General features: G+C 38.9%; 1 protein-coding gene across 6 annotated transcripts in view; it reads right to left on the bottom strand.

Annotated features, from left to right (window-relative positions):
* The window catches only part of LOC115213080, a 52696-nt gene that overhangs the window by 4404 nt on the left and 21174 nt on the right, over positions 1–27118 (bottom strand). For 5 of the 6 annotated variants that reach the window (XR_004999575.1, XR_003881785.2, XR_004999577.1 and 2 more), the window contains exon 2: positions 1049–1118. Coding sequence is in view for 1 of the 6 variants with exons in the window: in XM_036503656.1 (XP_036359549.1) it covers positions 1049–1118 (70 nt within the window). In the remaining 5 variants the exon portion in view is untranslated. Of the gene's footprint in view, positions 1–1048; positions 1119–4315; positions 4338–27118 lie in introns of those variants that run through there. The other variant, XR_004999578.1, reaches the window with a different exon arrangement.

The raw sequence follows: 27118 nt of genomic DNA, 5'->3' as shown, positions 1-27118 counted from the left end.
TACAAAAAGGAGGGGATGGTCAAATCTGGAATGCTTTTGGTCATAGGTTTGCTTAATGGAAGGTGGCGAGCTGGCAGAAATGGTAAGCACGCCGGGTGAAATGCTTAGCGATATTTCATCTGCCGCTACATTCTGAGTTCAAATCCTGGTGGAGTGGAAGAAGCAAATGGCAAGGTTTTCTCTATCTTACAAACACTATGGTTGAAAAGTGGAAGAAGGGTTCTGCAAAGTTGTTAGAGATGATAAGGAGCAAAAAGGATTGGTTGCAGTTTAGGAGATGGGATAACTTGAGAGTTGTGTGATGCATGGAGATGTCTTTCATTTTTCATATGACAGTCTTATAGGAGTTGTAGTAGAGGGTAAAAGCCGTTTGTAGGAGAGAGAGATTTTCCCTAAACACTGCAGATTAGATAATTTTCTTTGCTTAAACTGCTGGATGATTTGAGCTTATGAGTTTTGATCATGTGGAATGTAGAGGTACAGGTCAAAGCAGGTTGTTTCAGTTACTCATCTGGCTGTGTCTGATGGGTCAGGGATAGCATAGAATTGGTGTAACTCCAACCAACCAACCAACCATTAAACTCGAAGAGCCAAGGTTTAGGGATGTGTGTAATAGGTATGTGTATGGTGGGTAGTTTGTTGTATGGGTATAACCTTTATATTATTGCTATAGGAGTATAACCCTCATATTATTGCCTTAGGAATATAACTCTTGTATCATTTTTTGGCAGTTAGACAAGAGATATTCTTCAAAGGAATTCAAAACAAAAGATGATTAGTGGTGTGTTAAGTGAATATTGATGTTGTTTGTGTTTGTTCCCCAAGGTCAGTTCAGATCAAGCAGATATATGATGAAAAACTCTCAAGCCATGCAAGGACCCTTAGTTGTTGGTGCATATCAGAGACAACAATATTCAATGTGTTCTTTCCATTTTGCTTTTTTTTGTTTTTTTGTGACTTTTATTTCTAACAAGTTGAATGGTCAAATAAAGGAGACATCATTGGTTTGCATTGTTAAATGAACTGAATATCATAGGTGAAAACTTACCAAAGGAATATTTTTCGAATGTTTGTCAGTTGACAAGTATTTTCCCTAAGTTCTGCTTTATGTTGTTTTGCTGTAAATAGAATAAGAACATGAAACAGTTTGATAACAGAGGGAAACATTGAAGAAAAAAGAATATCTAATTGTTAGTGTTGAGAAACATGAATCAGTATGCATGTGACAGAAAATCTATGGTAATTTAAAGGTGGCAAGCTGGCAGAAACGTTAGCACGCTGGGCGAAATGCTTAGTGGTATTTCGTCTGTCTTTACGTTGTGAGTTCAAATTCCGCTGAGGTCGACTTTGCCTTTCATCCTTTTGGGGTCAATAAATTAAGTACCAGTTACATACTGGGGTCGATGTAATCGACTTAATACCTTTGTCTGTCCTTGTTTGTCCCCTCTGTGTTTAGCCCCTTGTGGGTAATAAAGAAATAAGAAAATCTATGGTAATGAAGTGACTATTTTGGAAATGAGACTCTTAATTGCAGCTCACTAAACCAAAAGGGACCTTAGTTTTGCAAGCTACATAGCAACCCCACTAGTGCTGGTGTCATCAAAAAAGAACCCAGTACACTTAGTAAACTCAGCAAACTGTTAGGAAGGTCATCCAATTGTAGACACCACACCAATTCAGACAATGCAGAATAATGCAATCCTCAGACCCGTCAACCATCCAACCCATACCAGCATGGAAAGAGGACATTAAAATGATGATGATGAAAATATGAAAATAGTGGTTCTATCATTGGCTCCAGTTTATCTCTTTTACTCTTTTACTTGTTTCAGTCATTTGACTGTGGCCATGCTGGAGCATCGCCTTTAGTCGAGCAAATCGACCCCAGGAATTATTGTTTGTAAGCCTAGTGTTTATTCTATTGGTCTCTTTTGCCGAACCGCTAAGTTATCGGGACATAAACACACCAGCATCAGTTGTCAAGCGATGCTGGAGGGACAAACACAGACACACAAACATATACACACACACACACACATATATATATATACACATATATACGACAGGCTTCTTTCAGTTTCCGTCTACCAAATCTACTCACAAGGTTTTGGTCAGTCCGAGGCTACAATAGAAGACACTTGCCTAAGGTTCCACACAGTGGGACTGAACCCGGAACCATGTGGTTGGTAAGCAAGCTACTTACCACACAGCCACTCCTATGCCTTTATATTTTTATGCGTACAACAATCTTTTTTCTTTTGTTTCATGGGACACCTTTGTGTACTTAGGTACATGTAAACACCATAGAATTAAAACCATTACATGTTCGGATGGGGGTGTAATACAGTTTGTATATTACTTTCCAACTGACACATGACGTTAAATTTAGTTGTATGTTAATGTGCTTGCTTTAGTCATATATAATTTTTTTCTCTTGTGTGTAATACAGTTTTCTTTGTGTATGAGTTGCATAAAATTAACCAGTGTTTTGTTTACTACTGCTGACATTGTGAGTCAGGCAAAATATAATTGTTATTTATTCAAGTCTTCTGGCTTGAGCAAGAAGTAATCCCAGGTTGTGTGCTTAAGAAATTTGCTTCCCAGCCATGTGATCTTGAGTTCAGTCTCACTTCACAGCATCTGGGGCAAATGTATTCAAAACACTCAGGCTGACCAAAGGCTTGTGAGTGGATTTGGTAAATGAAATTGAAAGAAACCTGTCGTGTGTGTGTGTTTGAGTCTCCAACCGTTATAGTTGTCTCTTGTGAAATGCTGGGTGGCACACAGTATACTTATTCAAAAATCAAGACACACATGATATCACTTTATCCAACTTGTCCTATAAGACAGCAGGAAATGATGAGAGAGAATTAGCTGTTATTCCTAGCAGGTCAAGAAACCACATAAGGCAGGGGTTGAGAAGCTTCTTATACAACTCCTTAATGGAATTGCAGATAACTTGTTAATCCCAATCATGTAAATTTCTAAAATAAAATTCATCATCATCATCATCATTTAATGTCCGTTTTCCACGCTAGCATGGGTTGGATGGTTCAAACGGGTTCATGGAGGCAGCACCAGGCTCTAGTCTGATTTCGCAGTGCTTCTACAGCTGGATGCCCTTCTTAACGCCAACCACTCCGTGAGTGTAGTGGGTGTTTTTTTATGTGCCACCAGCACAGGGGCCAGAGCAGGCTGGCAAACGGCCATGATTAGAAAGTATAATTAATAAATCTTTTTTTGATTTAGAAACAATAATTCCTTTATTCTTTTGTGTCATTACCACTTTTTGATAAGAAATATTTAAACGAAATTTAATGAAAATACTTAATGAAATTCATAAAAAAAAAAATGAAGTCATATTATAGTGATGTAATCAAAATATTTAATACGAAAAATATGTTTAGTGAATACTATCTTTTGCATTAATATTTAGCTGGAAATTAGTGAGGTTTAGCCTTAGATAACCTGGTTCTTTAAGATTCATTTCGCTAATCAGCATCCTTAACATTCAAAATTGATTCAGGTGTTTATTGACCCTTGGATAGTCATATAGACATCACTGCCAGGGGTCAACATAAACAAATTCATTGACCCTTGACAAAGATGTTTTTGCCTTGTTGGCCTGAGGTGATATGTTCTTGGACCAAGTGCACCACAAAATAATAGTGCAGTTAATTGGTAGGATGCTAACTTAATTAAATTATGATATTAGAGATATTTTTAATAGAATATTCAGAGTAAGTAAAGCGGTGAACTGGCAGAACGTTAGCACACCAGGTGAAATGCTTAGCAGTATTTCATGTGTCTTTACTTTCTGAGTTCAAATTCCGCTGAGGTAATCTTTGTCTTTCATCCTTTCGGGGCCGATAAATGAAGTACTAGTTGCATACTAGGGTCGATCTAATTAACTAGCCCTCTTCCTAAAAATTTCAGGCCTTGTGCCTAGAGTAAAAAAAAAATACTCAGAGTAAGTATTATGTAAAAATCACAAAAATATTTGCCGCTGACGTCTGAAATCAGATGTGTGTGTTGTGTTGGAAACATTTATCAACCAATCCCTGTGGTCTGAATGAGGTGTAGTTTCATTGTCCAACACAAGAAATAAGAAACAAAAAAAAAAAATATCACCTGACAATAAATGGCTCACTTGTAAAAAGACAATTTTTCTCCCTCCCACACACGTCATAGCAACAGCTATTCATAGAACAATAATAACAGAAACCACAGCTATAATATTTATTAGCATTGGTTTTAGCACTGTTGAAACAAAAAATTTTTAAAAATAATAAAAACCCTCTATTGTGCAACACACCTATTGACTGGCTGATGAGAGATTTTTACAGCAGCAACTCCCCTACCCATCAACCACCACAGTCATAAATGCACCCCCACCCCCCGAACACTGCCACAACCGCTATAAATGCTCCTCCAGCACTGTCGCAAACTGCCATAACCCCTCCCTCGATATGACCACCAAACTACAGCCACACACAAAGGACAGTTAAATAGAAATCAATGAACAAAAAATCTCGACACTACAGTTTGGTGACTAAGACATCACATGTACTTGTGTGCCAATGACATCATAGCTTCCAATATTGGCAGAGCTGTAAACATCAGTCTCCCTTCCTCTCTCTTGCACACGTACAAACATACACACACGAGCACACACACACACACACACACACACACACACAGATGTTCACTATGTCTTTCACATTCAATCTTTCCATATTTTACACTATTACTCCTCCGACCATTTCTCTTTCTATCACTTCAACACCAATATATGATTGCTACATATCTCATTGAGTCCTAAGAACAATGCATGGAAACCAGTCACCTTCATGGGTTTCGAACACAGCATGATGATAATGATTATTCTTTTATTTGTTTCAGTCATTTGACAGTGGCCATGCTGGAGCACTGCATTTAGTCGAACAAATCGACCCCAGGACTTATTCTTTGTAAGCCTAGCACTTATTCTATAGGTCTCTTTTGCTGAACTGCTAAGTTACGGAGACGTTATCACACCAGCATCGGTTGTCAAGCAATAGAGATGAGGGAGAAACACAGAAACACAAATACATACGACAGGCTTCTTTCAGTTTCTGTCTACCAACTCAACTCACAAGGCTTTGGTTGACCTGAGGCTATAGTAGACACACCTACCCAAGGTGCCATGCAGTGGGACTGAACCCAGAACCATGCATATATCCTCATCATCATCACTATTTTTTGCCTGCTTTCTATGCTGGCATCATGAGTTGGACAGTTAGATAGGATCAAATTCTGCTGAGGTCAACTTTGTCTTTCATCCTTTCGGGGGCGATAAATGAAGTACTGGTTGCATACTAGGGTCGATCTAATTAACTAGCCCTCTTCCTATAGGTCTCTTTTGCTGAACTGCTAAGTTATGGGGATGCTGCAGTGTCTCAGTTTCCACATGGCTTCTATGGCTGGATGCTCCTCCAAAAACCAGTCACTTTACAGAGTAGGACCAGCCCTAGTGAGGCTACCTTGTAAGCTGCAAGACTAAAGAGCACCTTCGCCTGAGAGGCAGAATAGAAAATAGGGTGGCCACTTTATGTGAGGTACTGAAAGATTAATATATGATGAGAAAAATAGGGACAGATTTGTTGTGGGGGAGATTCATGGCTACTTTACATTTTACATGGGTGAGTGAGGATAGCTGGAATGATGCCACAAAAAGGAGGAAATATGGTAGTGATGTGACACCTGAACATACCCTCATGATAACATGTCCAAGAAGGTGAACAGAGGAGAGCATGGAAAATCAGCAGGAGTGGTTAAGGTTGTAAGAGTGACGGAGGAGTGTAAGAGATGGATAGAAACATGAGGTAGAAGTGGTCAGAGGAATATAAGGGTTAATTTTTCCATTTTCTCCAGCTACCAAATCCACTTACAAGGCTTTAGATGGCCCAAGGCTGTGGAAGAAGACACTTGCCCAAGGTGCCATGCAGTGGGACTGAACCTGAAACTATGTGGTTGGGAAGCAAACTTCTTGTACTCAAGTCATGCTCAACACATCCAGGCAGACATAACATTTTTAATAAAATAAATAAAAAAAAATTTTAAATTACACATTAAATCTTTGATAGTTTTCTAGATATTCTTATTTTATTTCATCTAATTAGTGAGGGGCAGAACAGAGAGGGAGAACATTGGGTAAAATACCTAGTAATATTTAGTCACATCACTTTACATTCCAAGTTCAAATCATACCAGGTTAATTTTGCCTCTTCTTCGACCAAAGGTCTTTACAGAATAATTCTCTTCATTTATGCCACTAATGGAAACCCTTGAACAAAGAATGGATGTTAAAATTACATACAACCTCCTAGGTTTCAATATGGCTGACCGCTCCTTGATAGATGCTTTTTTATCAGGAAGAACCAAGCAGTTTGGTCTACACGTAAGCTATATTTAGTTCAGGACTTATTTATTCGTGCATACACAAATATGCACACACACACACACACACCATCAGATATTAGAGTAAGTGGTGGAAACTTGTCATAAGAGGCTAAACTTCATGGAGGAAATGACAAAGGACAGCAACAAACAGCGAGGCTTTGTTGTACATGACAAGATCCATCCAATCCATGAGAGCTTACAGAAGTGGATGTAAAAGTGATGACAATTACAAAGAACACACACACAAACATACACACATGTATGCATTTTCTCTTCTGTTTTTAATTATTTGAAATCTTCCAGTAAGGAAGAAGCTGGATTCTAGTAAAGATATAAATCTCCATAGTTGGGATGTAGAAAAACAAAAACAAACTCACATTCTGAACTTGAGAAAAGTCTTGCATATTTTTGCTGTTCCACTTACAGATTGTATTAGTAATGTTCCTGTTAGCTGGTTAATTTCAGTTTCTGAAAACTCCAGACTATCACTTAGGCATTCATTCACAAAACCAAGTGCACCAATATATACAGGGCTGTATTATTTGCAAAGATATACATGTGAGAGTAGAAGAAACTTCCTTCATTACATGTCACCCTGTTGTGTTGTAAGACTTACCCGAGATATATATAGTCACACAGATTTTTTTTTTCTCTTGCCTACATACCACCCACATAGTATCCTGTTTCATTGATAATTGATTTTAGAATTCAATAAAAGCATCTGAATATGAAATATGATAAAAATTGTTCAAACTGCAGTCCTTCTTGAGTGACACATTTTCCCATTCGAGTCAATACAGAATTACAGATAGTATTTATGGAATTTTGATTTACTGTCAGATGACTTTTGGCCAACCCTGTATACATATGTGTGTGTGTGTGCTTGAGGAGATCTATGGAGTTAAGTACATCAAAATCAAATGGAAATTGTAGTTGTGATCCCCGTGCCGGTGGCACGTAAAAAGCACCCACTACACTCTCGGAGTGGTTGATGTTAGGAAGGGCATCTAGCTGTAGAAATACTGTCAGATCAGACTGGAGCCTGCTGCAGCCTCCTGGCTTCCCAGAACCCAGTCAAACTGTCCAACCCATCCATGCCAGCATGGAAAACGGACGGTAAACGAGAATGATGATGATGATATATATATGTTACGGAGATGTACTTGCATAGCAAGTGACTTGATCCAACATCGTGTCCTGAAACAAAAACAATTGCAGTGTGGAAAGTGTTTATAAGCCATTTAACAACACAAAAACCGTTAGATTCACTTCAATATTTAAATTTATTTAACAAATTAAATTTAAATGCTGAAGTGAATCTAACAGTTTTTATGTTTTTAAATGGCTTATAAACACCTTCCATGCTGCAATTGGATATATATATATATATATCCAATTATTAATATAAGTATTAATAATGCAGGCTTTCAGTTTATGCCTACTAAATTTACTCATAACGCTTTGATCTTTGCTCAAGGTGCCATGCACTTGGATTGAACCCAAGACCATATGGCTGTGAAGCAAACTTCTTAACCACACAGCCACACCTTCACATAAAGCACTTGTGGTAGGGTCACGTAAAAGCACCTGTGCAGTGATATGTAAAAGTGCCTGTATGGTGCCACATAAAAGTATGCAGCACACACTGTAAAGTGGTTGGTGTTAGGAATGGCATCCAGCTGTAGAAACCATGCAAAATCAGACTGGAGTCTGGTGCAGCTACCCAGCTCTGATGACACCATCCAACCCATGCTAGCATGGGTAACAGACTCTTTTACTCGCTTCAGTTATTTGACTGCGGCCATGCTGGAGCACCGCCTTTAGTCAAGCAAATTGACCCAAGAACTTATTCTATTGGTCTCTTTTGCCGAACCGCTAAGTTATGGGGACATAAACACACCAGCATCAGTTGTTAAGCGATTTTGGGGGGAACAAACACAGACACACAAACATATACATACACACATACAAATATATATACATATATACAACAGGCTTCTTTCGTCTACCAAATCCACTCACAAGGCTTTGGTTGGCCCAAGGCTATAGTAGAAGACACATGCCCAAGGTGCCATGCAGTGGGACTGAACCCGGAACCATGTGGTTCATAAGCAAGCCACTTACCACACAGCCACTCCTACATTAAATAATGATGATGATGATGATGATGATGATGATGATTATGATACATACATTCGTGTGCAATAAAAGTTGCTGGTTATAAACAGTGTTCTTGACACTAATGTCAATAAATCATTTGTTCACTTCATGCCTTCAACCATCCCTGACTTGAGCAACAAATAAGGGTTCGCAACAAGAAGGACATTTATAATCAGTTAATAGGGGCAACTAACACTTATTTCAGAAATTCCACGAGAATGAAGGGAAAAGTCATGAGTAGAGAGAGGCTAGACCACGCCTGGCCAACTCTAATCCATGCTAGCATGGAAAAACATGTAAGAAAGAAAATGAAATATTTATATTTCTATGCCATGATTATATATGTGTTGTGAAGACGTCTACTTGTGAAGACGTGTTGAGGCAAGTGAGGATCAGAATCGAAATCGATCAATGGAAATTGCGGATGTGCTACCAGTGCCGGTGGCATGTCGAAACTCTGCTTGTGAAGACCCATTGAGGCAAGTGAGGATCAGAATCGAAATCGATCAATGGAAATCGATCAATGGAAATTGCAGATGTGTTACCAGTGCCGGTGGCATGTAAGAGAACTTTCCGTTTCGCGACCGTTGCCAGCACCGCCCCGTTTCGTGTCCGTTGCCAGCCTCGCCTGGCCCTCGTGCCGTGGCACATAAAAAGCACCATCCGTTCGTGGCCGTTTGCCAGCTCTGTCTGGCACCAGTGCGGGTGGCACGTAAAAAGCACCCACTACACTCACGGAGTGGTTGGCGTTAGGAAGGGCATCCAGCCGTAGAAACACTGCCAGATTTGACTGGGCCTGATGAAGCCTTCTGGCTTCACAGACCCCAGTAGAACCGTCCAACCCATGCTAGCATGGAAAACGGACGCTAAATGATGATGATGATGATGATGATGTATGTGAATGTGTATATGAATGTTTGTGTGTGTGTGTGTGTGTGTGTGCATATATGTATATCTATCTACGCACACATATTTATGTATGCATATATATATATGTGTGTATTTATATACCTTTGTATGTGTGTATTGTATATGCAGATATAAGTAAATGTGTGTGTATGTGTGTGTGTGTATCTTCATCATCATCATCATCGTTTAACATCTACTTTCCATGCTAGCATGGATTGGACGATTTGACTAATACACACACATATGTATGTGTGTGTGTTTTGTATATGCATATATAAGTAAATGTGTGTATGTGTATATATATATATATGTATATGTGTGTATATATATATTTATTTGTGTGTGTGTGTGTGAGTAAAGTACACATATACAAGTGCAAACACATCTTTACAACATTTTCATGCCATTCACAGACCTACAAGCTAGTTCTCACAAGGCGGTTGCTGGTTATGGCAGGCACTACAACTTTCATAGTCAGCCTTTCCTTATTATTTGCAAAGATATACATGCGAGAGCAGAAGAAACTTCCTTCATTACATGTCACCCTGTTGTGTTGTATGACTTACCCGAGATATATCTCCATATATAGTCACACAGATTTTTTTTTTCTCTTGCCTACATACCACCCACATAGTATCCTGTTTCATTGATAATTGATTTAAGAGTGTGTAGCTCTGTGTTACTGATATACACATACACACACACATGCAGAGGAACACATTCGCATCTATCTTACTCTTTATTCTTTTACTTGTTTCAGTCATTTGACTGCGGCCATGCTGGAGCACTGCCTTTAATCGAGCAACTCGACCCCAGGACTTATTCTTTGTAAGCCCAGTACTTATTCTATCGGTCTCTTTGCCGAACCGCTAAGTGATGGGGACGTAAACACACCAGCATCGGTTGTCAAGCAATGCTAGGGGGACAAACACAGACACACAAACATACACACACATACATATATATATATATACATATATACGACAGGCTTCTTTCAGTTTCCGTCTACCAAATCCACTCACAAGGCATTGGTCGGCCCGAGGCTATAGCAGAAGACACTTGCCCAAGATGCCACGCAGTGGGACTGAACCCGGAACCATGTGGTTGGTAAGCAAGCTACTTACCCCACAGCCACTCCTTTGAGTATATAACCAGACATCTTACTACCACAGACAAAAAGATACCAGATTGGAGACACTAACAATATACAGTCTGTCCAAGGGTTGGCCAACCTTTGGCCTGCAGACTTTTATCTTTCTAATACTTTCTTGAAGTATTGTGTTTAATTTCAAAATAAAATTGTTTGTGTAAAACATTTGTTTTGAAATAAATTTTAAATTTATAAGTGGCAATAAAGCAAGAGTCTACAATTTTATAATTTTAAACAAGCGAAAATCATGAAAAAGTCTTCTGGATTCTGTGATTTGATTTATTTGACTCTTACTCTCTTTCTCTTTTTACTCTTTCACTTGTTTCAGTCATTTTGACTGTAGCCATGCTGGAGCACCGCCTTTAGTCGAGCAAATCGAACCCAGGACTTATTCTTTGTAAGCCTAGTACTTATTCTATCGGTCTCTTTTGCTGAACCGCTAAGTTATGGGGACGTAAACACACCAGCACCGGTTGTCAAGCTATGTTGGGGGGGAGACAAACACAGGCACACAAACACACATATATATATATATATATACATATACAAATATATGACGGGCTTCTTTCAGTTTTCATCTACCAGTTGGTCAGCCCGAGACTATAGTAGAAGACACTTGCTGCAGAGGGACTGAACCCGGAACTGCTAAGTTACGGGGACGTAAACACACCAGCATCGGTTATCAAGCGATGTTGGGGGGACAAACACAGACACACAAACATATACACACACGTACATATATATATATATACATACATATATATGACAGGCTTCTTTCAGTTTCCGTCTACCAAATCCACTCACAAGGCTTTGATTGACCTGAGGCTACAGTAGACACTTGCCCAAGGTGCCACACAGTGGGACTGAACCCGGAACCATGTGGTTGGTAAGCAAGCTACTTACCACACAGCCACTCCTACGCCTATAAGTGCATAAAGTATACAAGTGGCCCTCAAAACACTTTCTGTGATTAAAGTGGCCTGCAATGTAATTCGAGTTGACCAGGCGTGGTCTAACCTCTCTGTACTCATGACTTTCCCCTTCATTCTTGTGAAGTTTCTGAAATAAGTGTTAGTTGCCACTATTAACTAATTTTAAATTTTAGCACAAGGCTAGCAGTTTGAGGGGTGGGGGACAAGTCAATAACATCAATCCCCAACGTTTAACTGGTACTTATTTTATCAACCCCAAAAGGATGGAAAGCAAAGTTGACCCCAGCAGCATTTGAACTCTGAACATAAAGTCAGAAGAAATACTGCTAGAAAATTTTCTCAGCATGGTAACAATTTTGCCAGTTCACTGCCTTAGTTGCCATTATTATTATTATTATTATATTATTATTATTTATTATTATTATTTGGCGTTAGGAAGGGCATCCAGCTGTAGAAACACTGGCAGATCTGACTGGTCTGGTGTAGCCTTCGGGCTTCCCAGACCCCAGTTGAACTGTCCAACCCATGCTAGCATGGAAAGTGGACGTTAAACGATGATGATGATGATGATGATTATTATTATTATTATTATCATTATCATTATTATTATTATTATTTTATTATTATCATTATCATTATCATTATTATTATTATTATTATTTCACTCCAGGTTAGCCATGCTTAACCCTTCTGTTTCCACATTTCTCTTGAAATACATTGCCTTCACTGCAGATAATTTTGAAAGTATCAAAGAATTTTAGTAAAATAACTTTGTTGTTACTAATCTGGTGTCTGGAACATAAGTTACTATGAAATTTTAACGGAAGCATTTTTGTTTAGATACTTGAAAAACATGATGTTTGTATCTAAGAATTAGGTGCAGCCTGGAAGGATTGGGTTAAGCAAACTTACAAAGAAAGGTATTAAAGCTGAAACCCTTACTCTTTTACTTGTTTCAGTCATTTGACTGTGGCCATGCTGGAGCACCACCTTTAGTCGAGTAAATCAACCCAGGACTTATTCTTTGTAAGCCTAGTACTTATTCTATCAGTCTCTTTTGTCAAACCGCTAAGTTACGGGGATGTAAACACACCAGCATCGGTTGTCAAGCGATGTTGGGGGGGGGGACAAACACAGACACACAAACATACATATATACGACGGGCTTCTTTCAGTTTCCGTCTACCAAATCCATTCACAAGGCTTTGGTCTGCTCTGCCCGAGGCTATAGTAGAAGACACTTGCCCAAGGTGCCATGCAGTGGGATTGAACCCAGAACCATGTGGTTCATAAGCAAGCCACTTACCAGACAGCCACTCCTATGCCTATTGCAACATTTTCTTTTCTTTTTTTCCCCTTGTTACAAATATTGTGTCCTGGATTATTTTCTTGAATCATCTGTTGCTTTTTAAGATTGGAGAAAGGAGATTTGACTGCTATTTCTAGCAGGTTGTGTGGGCTTAAAGAAGCACCAGTAATGTACAGAAGTTATTTCAAGAGTCTGTACCTTTTCTATTCTACAAATCCTTAACCATCACACTAATTTTCAGCCCAAAGATTCCCTTGTTGGCTTGGCAGTACATAATGGTTTTAATATTCTACATACAGTTTACAGCTTGGGACATATCGCTTCATCAGTTGCCAATGGGGGGAGATCACTACAATTTCAGTAACTTCTAAGAAATCACTGTGTGCTGCTGCAGCTAGAATAATGTCCAGGCTGTAAGTTATAGCAGGGAATGTCTGGGTTATAAGCAATAATAAGTTATAAGAAACACCACAATAATGACAGTTTAGAGGAAGAAGTGTAGTTGGAATACTTCTATAATTTCTCTAATCTTTCCTCTTGTTGCCCTTCCTTCCTGCATCCTGCTTTGTGCTCTGTCTGTCTGTCAGTCTATCTGCCTTTCAGTTCCTTTCTCTCTCTTTCGCTTAAACACACCCACCCACTATATATATATATATATATATATATATATAATATATATATATATGGAGGCACAATGGCTCAGTGGTTAGGGCAGCGGACGCACGGCTGTAGGATCGCAGTTTTGATTCCCAGACCGGGCGTTGTGAGTGTCTATTGAGCGAAAACACCTAAAGATCCATGAGGCTCCGGCAGAGGGTGGTGGCAATCTCTGCTGTACTCTTTCACCACAATTTTCTCTTACTCTTTCTTCTGTTGGCCTGCTCGCTTAGCCAGCGGGGTGGCATCATTTGAAGGCTAAAACAGTGTGACCAGCGATGTGTAGCAACATCTGATAGCCTGGTCGGTAACGGTGATATATATATATATATAATATATATATATATATATATATATATATATATATATATATATATATATATAAGATGTACCCAGTGTAAGCTATGGACACATAAGAGGTGCAGCAACGTCAAAGGGAGATTAACCGGGAAGATAGCTCTGATAGCTTTCGTGTGCGGCAAATGCACAGGGGTAATAAACATCACAGATGCTCAGAAAACAGATTCCATCACATGCCAGGGGGAGAAACTAGAAGTAGTTGATAGTTTCCGCTACCTAGGTTGACCAAATCTGTAATGGGGGTGGATGCTCAGAGAGTGTTACCTCTAGAATAAGAATAGCCTGGGCAGAGTTCAGAAAGCATCTACCCCTACTGGTGACAAAGGGCCTCTCGCTCAGAGTGAAAGGTAGATTGTACGATGCATGTGTGTGAACTGCTATGCTTTAAGGCAGTGAAACATGGGCTGTGACTGCTGAGGACAGGTGTAGGCTCGAAAGAAATGAAGCTAGCATGATCCGCTGGATGTGTAATGTCAGTGTGCACACATGACAGAGTGTAAGCACCCTGGGAGAAATGCTGGACATAAGAAGCATTGGATGTGGCATGCAAGAGAGACGTTTGTGCTGGTATGGTCATGTACTACGAATGGATGAGGAGAGCTGTGTGAAGAAGCGCCACTCCCAAACAGTTGAAGGAATCCAGGATAGGGGTAGACCCAGGAAGACATGAGCTGAGGTGGTGAAGCATAACCTTCAAACATTGGGCCTCACAGAGGCAATGACGAAAGACTGAGACCTCTGGAGATATGCAGGGACTGTGAAGACCCAGTAAATAAAGTGAGCTCACAGCTGAAACCTACTCCAGTGTCGCATGACCAGCCCCAACCCACTCAAAAGTACCTTGGATTGTAGAGCGACATGTAAGAGATCTATTGAGTCAAGTACATCAAAATCAAATGGAAATTGTAGTTGTGATTTCCATGCCGATGGCATGTTTAAAAAGCACCATCTGAATGTGGCCAATGCCAGCGCCGCCTTCACTGGCTTCCGTGCCGGTGGCACGTGAAAAATACCAACCGATCGTGGTCGTTGCCAGCCTCCTCTGGCCCCTGTGCAAGTGACACGTAAAAAGCACCCACTACACTCTCGGAGTGGTTGGCATAAGGAAGGGCATCCAGCTGTAGAAACACTGCCAGATCAGACTGGAACCCGGTGCAGCCTCCTGGCTTTCCAGACCCCAGTTGAACCGTCCAGCCCATGCTGGCATGGAAAACGGACGTTGAACGATGATGATGATGACGACTTTAAAATCTAAAAGATAACAAAAAAGATTGAGAAGGAAGTAGAACCTCTATAGTGTTGCCTTGATCTCATAGAAATGATATTCAAACAAAACCTTGCCATCAGCCACACACTCACTAACCACACATGGTGGAAATAGTTTTAGTCAATTAACAAAAAATAATTATGTAAAACACATTAGTGGCACAAGTCTTCAAGAGGAAGGTATCCAGTAAATTCCTTATTGATAATTAAACCATATAAATATATCTCCTGTAATTACATCATCTGATAATTCCATTAGAAAGTAATTATTATCAGTGAATTCATTATGCCCAATGCAATGTCCACAAATGCATCATCATGTTTTGTTTTGTTTTTTAGCTTTTTTATTTTTTCTGTAGATTACAGATTGTTAAATCTTATTTAAAATTATAAATTGTGGAATAAACACTGCATTTCATTAACAATGGAAAAGAAATTCAAAGAGAAAAAGATTATGTATAGAGATAGGTATATTATAGACAGAGAGATAGATATACATATATGTACACACAGATATTTGTAAATGGTGTGGTAGAAAGACGTCCCATATTATACATGATCATTGGTTTAATACTAGTGAAGTCCGGTAGATGTCTTCATGTAGCTAATATTTTACTGTTCCGCCATCCTCCAGTTATCATCCTGATTTCAACTGTCAACCTGTAAAATGTGGGAGACTTTTTTTTTCAGCATCCTCTACTTCTAATAATAGAATCACCATAGAAATAAGTTTATAATGTAAGAAGGAAACCCTATTTTAAATTCTAAATTGGACTAAAGTAACATCTCTTAAATAATCTTGTATTTCATGATTTTGATACTCTCTTATACTGACCATCTGGCTTTTTTTGTAGGCACGCCCCGACAACTCATAATCAGTCTTCTCACGTTTTCCAGCAGTAGTAGCTATGTATCTCTTCTACACAAAATTATCTGTTTGTTCCTTCTCGAGCCATGTCTGGCTCATAAGGGCCAGTTTCCCGGTTTCCTTGGCGTATAGGTTCCCCACCTGGACGGGACGCTGGTCCGTCGCAGTTGAGCTGCAAGATGCAGGAAGAAAGAGTGAGAGAAAGTTGTGGCGAAAGAGTCAGCAGAAGTTCGCCATTACATTCTGCCGGAGCTGCGTGGAGCTTAGGTGTTTCGCTCATAAACACACACATCGCCCGGTCTGAGATTCGAACCTGCGATCCCTCGACCGCGAGTCCGCTGCTCTAACCACTAGGCCATGTGCCTCCACAAAATTACCTGTGCCTATCCTTCTATCACTCTATCATACCTTTCAATGCCTGGCACAAAACCATCTTCCTTAATACTGCACCCTTACTCAGTCAAAGGGTCTTGCCTTGTGAATTACTTGGTGACCTCACAAAAAAAAAAAGTGCCACAAAAAACTGCGCCCAATATACCCTGTAAAGCAGCTGGCATTAGGAAGGGATCCAACTGTAGAAACCATGCCAAGGCAGACATTGGAACTCAACATAGTTCTCCAGCTTGGAGGATCTTGTTGAACTGTCCAACCTATGCCAGCATGGAAGATGGACATTAAAATGATGGTGACTACTGCATCTATTCTGTGAACAAAAACATTAAATAAAGTTGAGCACAAAAAAACTTGATGATAGGTACAAACTTTCGTTTGTTTCAGTTATTGCAGCCATGCTGGGGCATCATTCTGAAGGGTTCGATCAAACAAATCAATCCAGTGCTTATTTTAAAATTTGGTGCTTGCTCTATTGGCCTCTTTTGTCAAACTGCAAAGTTACTGGGATGTAAACAAACCAACACTGGTTATCAAGAAGTGAGCCAAACAAACACAACACAGACACACACACATGACAGGCTTCCTCATAGTTTTCTTCTGCCCAATTCACTCACAAGGCACTGGTCAATAGTAGGGTTATAGTAAAAGATGCTTGCCATGCAGTGGGACTGAACCTGAAACCAGGTAGATGCAAAGTAAGCTTCTTAACCACACAGCCATGCCTACATCTGATGAATTAATTCACCAATAAGATATTGAATTGCAATGTAATTAGCTTATGTTATAATTACCAGATGATATAATTACTGGCAAATGTATTTATCATGATGTAATTACCCATGAAGAATTCACAACAAACCAAATGGGAGCCTATTTGGTTGCACTACCTCTAAAAATAGAAGCAAAATAATTTTAACTTACATCTCTCCTAAGAAAGGAAAGATACATTGGATAAAGTAGTCCTAGATAGATGGTGCCTAAAAAAAAATAACTACAAAAAAAAGTGAATGACTCAATCTCAAACATTTAATAATAGTTCATCATAAAATTATGTCCACTTTTTATGCTGGCATGGGTTGTCATGGTCGAAAGACCATGTGTTGTTTATATGTTCCATTTTTGGTATAGTTTCTATGGCTGGTTGATGCCAATAATAGACAAGAGCTGGAGACAGAGTTTATTAGATAAAAGTATACACAATGGGCTTTTTTCAGTTTCTGTCTCACAAATCCATTCAAGGTTTTGGTTGGTCTGTAGCTATAGCAGAAGGCACTTGGCGAAGATGTCATACAGTGTGACTGAACCCAGAATTGTGTTGTTAGGAAGCAAATTTCTTACCACACAGCCATGTATACGCATGTGTGTGTGTGTGTGTGTGTGTGTGCGTGTGAGCAGGTACAGACATAGCTGTGCGGTTAAGAAGTTTGCTTGCTAACCACTCAGTGTGGAGTTCAGCTCCACCGAGTGGCACTTTGAGTAGGTGTCTTCTACTATAACTCCAGGCCAACCAGTTTTATGAGTAAATTGGAAAGACAGAAAATGAAAGGTGTCACATGTGTATGTTTGTGTGTGTGTGTGTGTGTGTGTGCATGTGTGTGTGTACGTATGTGTTTGTTTACATTTGTTCAGTACAAAGGTCGCTCACTACGAGAAGTGTTGGTGATGTCACTTCTGTCAACAAATCCTCTGCTTGTTTTGTATTTTCAAAGACATGTAGAATAAGAAAACCCTAATTTGAAAAACAGGTAGGGGTTAGTGACAGGAAGGGCATCCAGCTGTAAATCAATGCCTCAATAACATTCATCTAACCTATTCCAAGTTGGGAAAATAGACATAAACAAATGAATATGTGGCTTGTGTGGTTAAAATGTTTGCTTCCTAACAACACCGTTTTGGGTTCAACCCCACTGCAAAGCACCTTGGACAAGTGTCATCTACTGAAGTCCTGGGTCAACCAATGCCTTTCGTCATTTGGTAGGAAAAAAAACTGCACAGAAGTTTGTCTATATATGTGTGGGTGTGTTTGTGTCTCATGGGAGATATTACAAACACTGATGAGATATATACACATACATATTAAAACATATGTACATATATATATATATATATATATATATATATATATATTCATCAGCCGAAATTGCAAGGATGATCCGGTTCTTGACTGAAGATTGAAGGCTTCGAATGTCCCGTCTGTGTTTTTTGTATCGTCTTCTAAATGTTTTGCGTACTTGTCCCAGTTTGTATTTTTATATATATATATATATATACACGCAGATAAACACACACACACACACACACATACATGCTTGCTTTTGACCAGAATACCATGACTCTGATGATGGTAGCATTAATTTGTTTGGTCATTCAATTTTTCTCAACGGATCAATGGACCGATAGAGCAAAACAGTCAATGAATAAATCTGTAACGACTACCGGAAACAGCTGTAAGCAAAAATTTAATACAATAAAAGAATATGAAATGGCCATTATTTACACCTTGTCTTGTACACACATACGTACATACAAACATACATATGTGCGTGTGCGTGTATACAGTTCTGCTTGAAAATTGATTAAGTGAAATTCTATGTAACAGTTAATGACGTTTTTCAGTTTCAATAAAACTCTCTCTCAGTCACCTTATATATATATGGATGTATATATATATATATATATATATGGATGTATATATATATATATATATATATGGATGTATATATATGTAAGTATATATATATATATATATATATATATAAGTATAAGCCATGCTGCTGAGAAGTACCACTTAAAAAATCCTTTTGATGACCTGTATGAATGAATATCTCTTCATTCATCTGTCTCCCTTCTTGTGAGGGAGGGAAGGAATGAGTTTGCAAATGTGTGTGTGTGTGTGTGTAAGTGTAGATAAGTGCTAAACAAACAGTGTGTACATGCTTAATTGTATAGGAACCTCATACCCAGATAAGGTATACAGTAGCATCAGCAGTAAAAGTTAAACAGAGACAACTTCCAAGGCTATTGCTCACATATCTGGGATTGTGTGGTTATAGACACAAACATCCACAGTCAGCATAAAATAAGGCCATCTATTTATCAGGCAAAGATCAACGTAATATAAACAACTGGACCACATATACATAGTTTCTTCTAACTGCTACTGTAGCAAGTTGTGCAATACTCATTTGGTGGTATACAATTTGCTAGCTCAAAGGCGGCGAGCTGGCAGAATCGTTAGTATGCGGGGCGAAATGCTTAGTGGTATTTCGTCTGCCGCTATGTTCTGAGTTCAAATTCCGCCGAGGTCGACTTTGCCTTTCATCCTTTCAGGGTCAATTAAATATGTACCAGTTATGCACTGGAGTCAATATATTCGAATTAATCCGTTTGTCTGTCCTTGTTTGTCCACTCTATGTTTAGCCCCTTGTGTGTAGTAAAGAAATAGGTATACAACTTCCTAGTTCAGAGGACCAGACCACCACCACTGCCACCGCCGTTGCTGCTGCCATCACCACCACCACCATCATCATTTAACATCCGTTTTTCATGCTGGCATGGGTTGGATGGTTTGACCAGAGCTGACAAGCTGGAGATCTGCATCTGATTCAAGTCTAATTTGGCTTAGTTTCTACAGCTGGATGCCCTTCCTAATGCCAACCAACATAACAGAGTGTGCTGCATGCTTTTATGTGGCCCAGCATGGACGCCTTTATGTGATACCAGCACAGGTGCTTTTTATGTGACACGGGTAATCTTTGGGACATCAATTGGATTTGGGTGCCCATCACTCCTCATCTTGTTAATCCTACTAAAACCCATTCTCATTCTCCAAATCCAACACTAAAAAGTGGTTTTTCTCCGAACAATTCCTTCTCAGATCTTCAGTGCTTTGTAATTCTCTCCTTCACCAAGATATGTTTATGCGTACATGTCTGTTTTGCACCACCTTGTTTGACGCCGTGTGACAGTTGTAAAAGAGCATCACAATCACACAAGTGGTATTCGTCACTTACAGTCTTCTGTGAAAACATATTTAACTCAAGATGAACTGTACCTTGCTAGGAAACAAGTGAAGGCTGACAGCAGGAAAAGCATCAGGCCGTAGAAAATCTGGCTCAATAAAATCCACCCGACTCATGCAAGCATAGAAAACTGGATGTTAAAAACAATGATATGGATAGATATATATGTTTTGTGTGCATATATTGGTGATACATACATACATATATATATATATATATGTGTGTGTGTGTGTGTGTGTGTGTGTGTGTGTGTGTGGTGTGTGTGTGTGTGTGTGTGTGTGTGGTGTGGTGTGTGTGTGTGTGGTGTGTGTGTGTGTGTGGTGTGTGTGTGTGTGTGTGGTGGTGCAATGGCCCAGTGGTTAGGGCAGCGGACTCGTGGTCATAAGATCGCGGTTTCGATTCCCAAACCAGGCGTTGTGAATGTTTATTGAGCGAAAACACCTAAAAGCTCCTCGAGGCTCCGGCAGTGGAGGCGATCACTGCTGTACTCTTTTGCCACAACTTTCTCTCACACTTTCTTCTGTTGGCCTGCTCGCTTAGCCAGTGGGGTGGTATCATTTGAAGGCTAAAACAATGCGAAGCGCATTGTGACCAGCGATGTGTAGCAACATCTGATAGCCTGGTTGATCACGGTGATATATATACACATACACACACATATATATATACATACATACACACACATCTATTTATGTATCTATCTATCTATAATCATTTTGTCATCTGACATGTGGCCCATTGTGCACCTGTACAGGTAATGTCAATTTGATGTAGGGAGTGAGCTTATGTGAACACATACATTTGATCACTATAAACAAATCAACTGTTTGGTTGTTCAGCAAGAGATTACAGAACCCTCATACATCATATAATGACGAGAGAGTTCATGATAGACGTCAACAAAATATTGACAATATATCAGTAAATCAAACACAAAATACTTTGTGCTATTGATTCCATTATTTTATTTATTTAATTTTTTATTATTTTACTTGTTTCTGTCATTTGACTGTGGCCATGCTGGAGCACCGCCTTTTAGTCGAACAAATCGACCCCAGGACTTATTCTTTGTAAGCCTAGTACTTATTCTATCAGTCTCGTTTTTGCCGAACTGCTAAGTTACGGGGACGTAAACACACCAGCATCGATTGTCAAGCAATGGTGGGGGGACAAACACAGACACACAATCATACACACACACACACACATATATATATTTTATATTTTAAGGGCAGTACAATGTGTTTATTATAGTAGTTTTGACTTTAAAAGTCCCTCTTAGTGTGAGGCATTTATGTATAGTAATGCCCTTAATATAAATAAATATATTTAAAAGGAATAATTAATAAATTTTTCCCGTATAAGGTTTTCACGCTAACTACTTGATAAATTCTTATAAAGATTTTATCCTATTTTTCAATTATAAATATATATATATATATATCACTTTGATCACTTTGACCGACCAGTCTGTCAGGCGTCCATTTGACACCGCTGGTCACAGCACGCTGTCCACTCCTCTCTGGATCGCGCCTTTCTCATCCACGTGATCCCAATCGTCCTCTTGAAATTGATATATATATATATATATATATATATATACGATGGGCTTCTTTCAGTTTTCATCTACCAAATCCACTCACAAGGCTTTAGTCGTCCCGTGCTATAGTAGAAGACACTTTCCCAAGGTGCCACGCAGTGGGACTGAACCCACAACCATGTGGCTGGTAAGCAAGCTACTTACCACACAGCCACTCCTGCGCCTGAATAACCCAGACACCACCATATCACTCTTGTCACCATAGAATGTTATGAACTATTCATTAAATGACCCACTCAAAAATGCATGATATAAAAGAAATATATCTGTGACACAATATTCTATTGATAAAATTATTTATTGTTAACATATTGGCTTTTCTTGGCTACAACCACAGCTGGGATTTAAGTTAAATACCTGTTAAATTGATTTTGGGATGTTCTGGCTAACAGCTCTGGCTTTTTCTCATTTATTCCCAGGTCAGTTTGATATGATCAAAGGCCTTCCAGCTCGACCATCCTGTTTTCTGTATGACTATGTCTACATCATTCATATAAAATGTATCATAAATGATAAATGTTTTTTTAATAAATATATGCATGTATATCTCTGTGTTTAAAATATACGTGAATATATTGATATGTAATTGTGTGTGTGTGTGTGTGTGATGCATTGTCATTTTAACAGTTATTTTTACATGCTCGCACAGGTCAGATGGATGCCTTTCCAGTGGCTAACCCTCATCTGTTTCCAGGCAATGTAATATTTTCCCATGGTCAGGCATGTTTTTCACAGAAGACTGGAAATGAACAACCTCTCTTGTCCGATAGTGATATTCAATTACAACCACCATGTGATGTCAAGACATGAGTACACAATGGGACTGAACTTGAAACCATTTGGTTAGGAAGCAAGGTTTTCAACCACACAACCACACTGGTGCCACAACTATTTCAAAGAAATTCATTTTTATAAGGTAACACACTCACCGGTAAAATTTCCACTTATTTCTTGTTTTTATTTTCCTAAAATTTTTGTTGCATCTTGCAACCTTTTCAATAGTCACTATTGAAAAGGTTGCAAGAAGCAACGGAAATTTTAGGACAATAAAAATAAGAAATAAGTGGAAATTTTACCGGTGAGTGTGTTAAATTATAAGGCACAAAAAGAAAATGACTCTCCTCAGACACAACAGAATATGCTTCAACACACGAACTCAAATAAAGAATCTTGCAAACCAAATACAAAAACAAAACTTTATTATAAGAATTATTATAAAAGAAAATCAATTTTAGTTAATGAATTTTCTATGAATTTATATAAACAACCTAAACAAACACAGGATGTGTTCTGGTGTGATGAGTGTCACCTTGAAGGCATCAACTCACCTGAGATCAACCCTAGTAATATGTTGGAAATTGTGTTTTAAATTAAATTAAATCCTTCTATCAAAATTCCCTGCTGATTTATGTCCAGGTCTCATGTTAAAAGATGAAAAAAACCTTCATTTCCATTGAGATGACAATGTCACATGATAGGAAGAGTGTAAAATATGAGGCTTTGGAAATCACGTGAAGCACAAAGATAACAGGGTACAGTGCTTCCAGTCTTACCTGGTGAGTACTGGAGTTACAAAGGACAACAGAGCTGTGATTTGTGAACTGCAGAGAATAAGGAGAAGCAGAGAACACTTCAACATGGATATGGTTGAGGTATGTAACAGAAAGACCAAAGTTGAGAGTAAAGGAATAAATTCTTAGTAAGAAATGCAACAAACTAATTGTTACAAGATTAGAGTAGCTCCAGTTGCCCTTAATTTGGTGTGGTGGTGGTGGCCGTATGTCTAACAGAGGGAAGAATCAGTGCATTAGAATGTGAGCCAAAAAACCCTAGACAATCCCTGGTAGCATCAATCCTCTATATTTGAACATACAAACACCAGTGATAAGATATAAACCCACAACATTCTGTTGTGAACTCCAACACTTTAACACTCGGGCCAGCTGTAACTGACTTTCACATGACAATTCAAATATCCACACCCATTAATGGTATTAAAAAACTTTGAATTCAATGTCTTTTTATTGTTTTTGACACGATAAATGCAAACAATTACATAAAGTAACCTTAAAGTCAGAAAAATCATGAGAGATTGCTATGACAACTGAATGCTAATGTAAACTTTAACATTTGTTAGTAAGTTAATGATATCTGTGGCTTGAACAGTTTTAATAGGTGAATTTGGTAACAATGAATATTTATCTCAGTCTGGCTTAAACTGAATGAGGTGATATTTCTCATCTCAAATATTAAAGTAGTTTTACCATACAGTATTTATTGTTGGCATTATTAATCGTCTGGAAACCGTTCAGTGACATGCAACCAAGAGAATACCCTCCATCAGGCATTTGCCATATTCTGAACGCCTTATTTCCCAGGGCATGGATACATTGAAACTCCGATGTCTGGCAACTGACTTGGCAGACACCCATAAAATTATTAACCATCTTTCAAACAATAACTCTGAGCACCTTTTCAAACTCCACCTGTCTAACACCCATGGACATGTTTACAAAGTCAGAAAACAGCACAGCTCCCATGACTTTCGGAAACATTTTTTCATGCTAAGAGTTGCTGAAGTATAGAACAAACTGCCGGCATCAGTTGTTAGTTGTTGGAGCACTGCATCCTTCAAAACTTCCATGCTTCCTGAGATTTGCCAACACTACACCTGATTTTCTCCCCTCCATACACATGCAAGCATGTATCTGACTCATACACTGTTCACTTCCCAGACATTTGTACATTACTGCATATACTTTATACACACTTTTGACAAGTTGTGGTGCACCTGAGCACTGTATACAATAATTTCATTATTATTGTTATCATCATCATTATTATTATTACAAAGGTGGCAAGCTGGCAGAATAGTTAGAGCATCACAAAAATTGCTTTGCAGTATTTCTTCTGATTCATTATGTTCTGAGTTCAAATTCTGCTGAGGTTGACTTTATTTTGTATTCTTATGGGGTCAATAAAATGAAGTACCATCCAAGATCTCCTTGTATACCAGAGGCAGAGGTCTTCTCCAATTTTTATGTGCCGATTCAAAGGTCTACATTTAAAGTAATGCCACCCATTCTTGCTATTTTCACCACTTTCATCCAACTTTCAACAAACACACTACATAGATGCAGGTGTGGCTGTGTGGATATAGGTACAAGCATGGCTGTGTGGTAAGAAGTTTATTCCCCAACCACCTGGTTCCAAGTTCAGTCTTACTGCATGACACCAGGCAAGTGTCGTCTACTATAGCTTTGGCCTAACCAAATCTTTGTGAGTGGATTTGGTAGATGGAGACTGAAAGAAGCCCATCATATATGTATATATATGAATACATATATCTGTCATTGTTTGTTCACCACCATTGCTTGACAACAGGTGTTGGTGTATTTATGTCTCTGTAACTAAACAGTTTGGCGTAAGAGACTGATGGAATAAATATCAGGATTAAAAAAATAAGAACTGGAGTCTGTCTGTCTGACTAAAATTCTTGAAGTTGGTGTTATAGCATGGTTGCAGTCTAATGACTGAAACAAATAAAGAACAAAAGAATATAAAGTTACAGAGATGTACTTGCATAGCAAGTGACCTGATCTGAGATCGTGTGCTGAAACAAAAACAATTGCAGCATGGAAGGTGTTTATAAGCTGTTTAAATACACACAAAAACCGTTAGATTCACTTCAACATTTAAATTCAATATATAGGTGCAGGAGTGGCTGTGGTAAGTAGCTTGCTTACCAGCCACATGGTTCTGGGTTCAGTCTCACTGCGTGGCACTTTAGGCAAGTGTCTTCTATTATAGCCTTGGGCCGACCAAAGCCTTGTGAGTGAATTTGGTAGACAGAAACTGAAAGAAGCCCGTTGTATATATGTATATGTATATATATGTGTGTGTGTGTGTGTGTGTTTGTGTGTCTGTGTTTGTCCCCCACCCCAACATCGCTTGACAACCGATGCTGGTGTGTTTACGTCCCTGTAACTTAGTGGTTCAGCAAAAGAGACCGATAGAATAAGTACTAGGCTTACAAAGAATAAGTCCTGGGGGCGATTTGCTCAACTAAGGGCGGTGCTCCAGCATGGCCACAGTCAAATGACTCAAACAAGTAAAAGAGAGTAAAAGAGTATATTTTCTTTGCTTTGAGACCATGACCTGTTCACTGACAAAATTTCCGTGCAGCACAGAATTTTGAATATACAGTATGTGACAAAAAAAAATCTCTTACATTTTACAGGATGACAAACATTTGGACAGCAAACATACAATATGTATCAGCCAAAACCATGACAGTAACTAAATACACAATATAAACGGTAAATCCTTAGCAATGTGAAAACCTCATTATCATCTGCTTAATTTCATTAGCACCAAACCAATGGTTGAATAAATTATGGGACGTTTTTCTGCCACATCCTGTACATACAAACACACATATCAAATACAGAGAAACTCATACATCAAATATATCATCCACACTTTGATAAAAATTAAATCTCAATCAAAAGCTGAGTTTTAACAATGGTTATTTCGGTTGCTACAGAAGAACAAATTCCTTTGAGCACATAGAAACTACCAGAATGGTTAAACTAAATATTTGGGCTTTTTTTGTTATTAAAAGTAATTTCTTACTTGATGGATTGTTTGTTAGACTGTTTTAATACCCCACCCATTCTGTCCACCACCACCACCACCACCACCACCACCAATACCACTACCACCACCAATACCACCACCACCACCACCACCACCACCACCACTACTACTACCACTACTACTACTACTACTACTACTACTACCACCACCCCCAATTAGCAATTCCACTAGAACTACCAGGATTGTTTATTTGCTTATGGAGCAACCAAACAGTCAATAACTGCCAAGAGATGTTTTGGTGGTGCCTGTTGTATGAATTGAATGGCATCAATGGATCGGTCAGTCAGCTGTTTAAAGGAGGGGGAGATGGTGGGGGCGAGGCGGGGGGAGAGGGGTTCCAACCATGTTTATTGAATCAGTAACCAATAATGCAGAGAGAATGTTATGGTAAC

The sequence above is a fragment of the Octopus sinensis genome, linkage group LG6 (genome assembly GCF_006345805.1).
Source record: "Octopus sinensis linkage group LG6, ASM634580v1, whole genome shotgun sequence".
Classification (NCBI taxonomy): Eukaryota; Metazoa; Mollusca; class Cephalopoda; order Octopoda; family Octopodidae; genus Octopus; species Octopus sinensis.
Note: the sequence above shows the minus strand (reverse complement) of the source record. Positions and strands in the feature narration are given on the sequence as shown.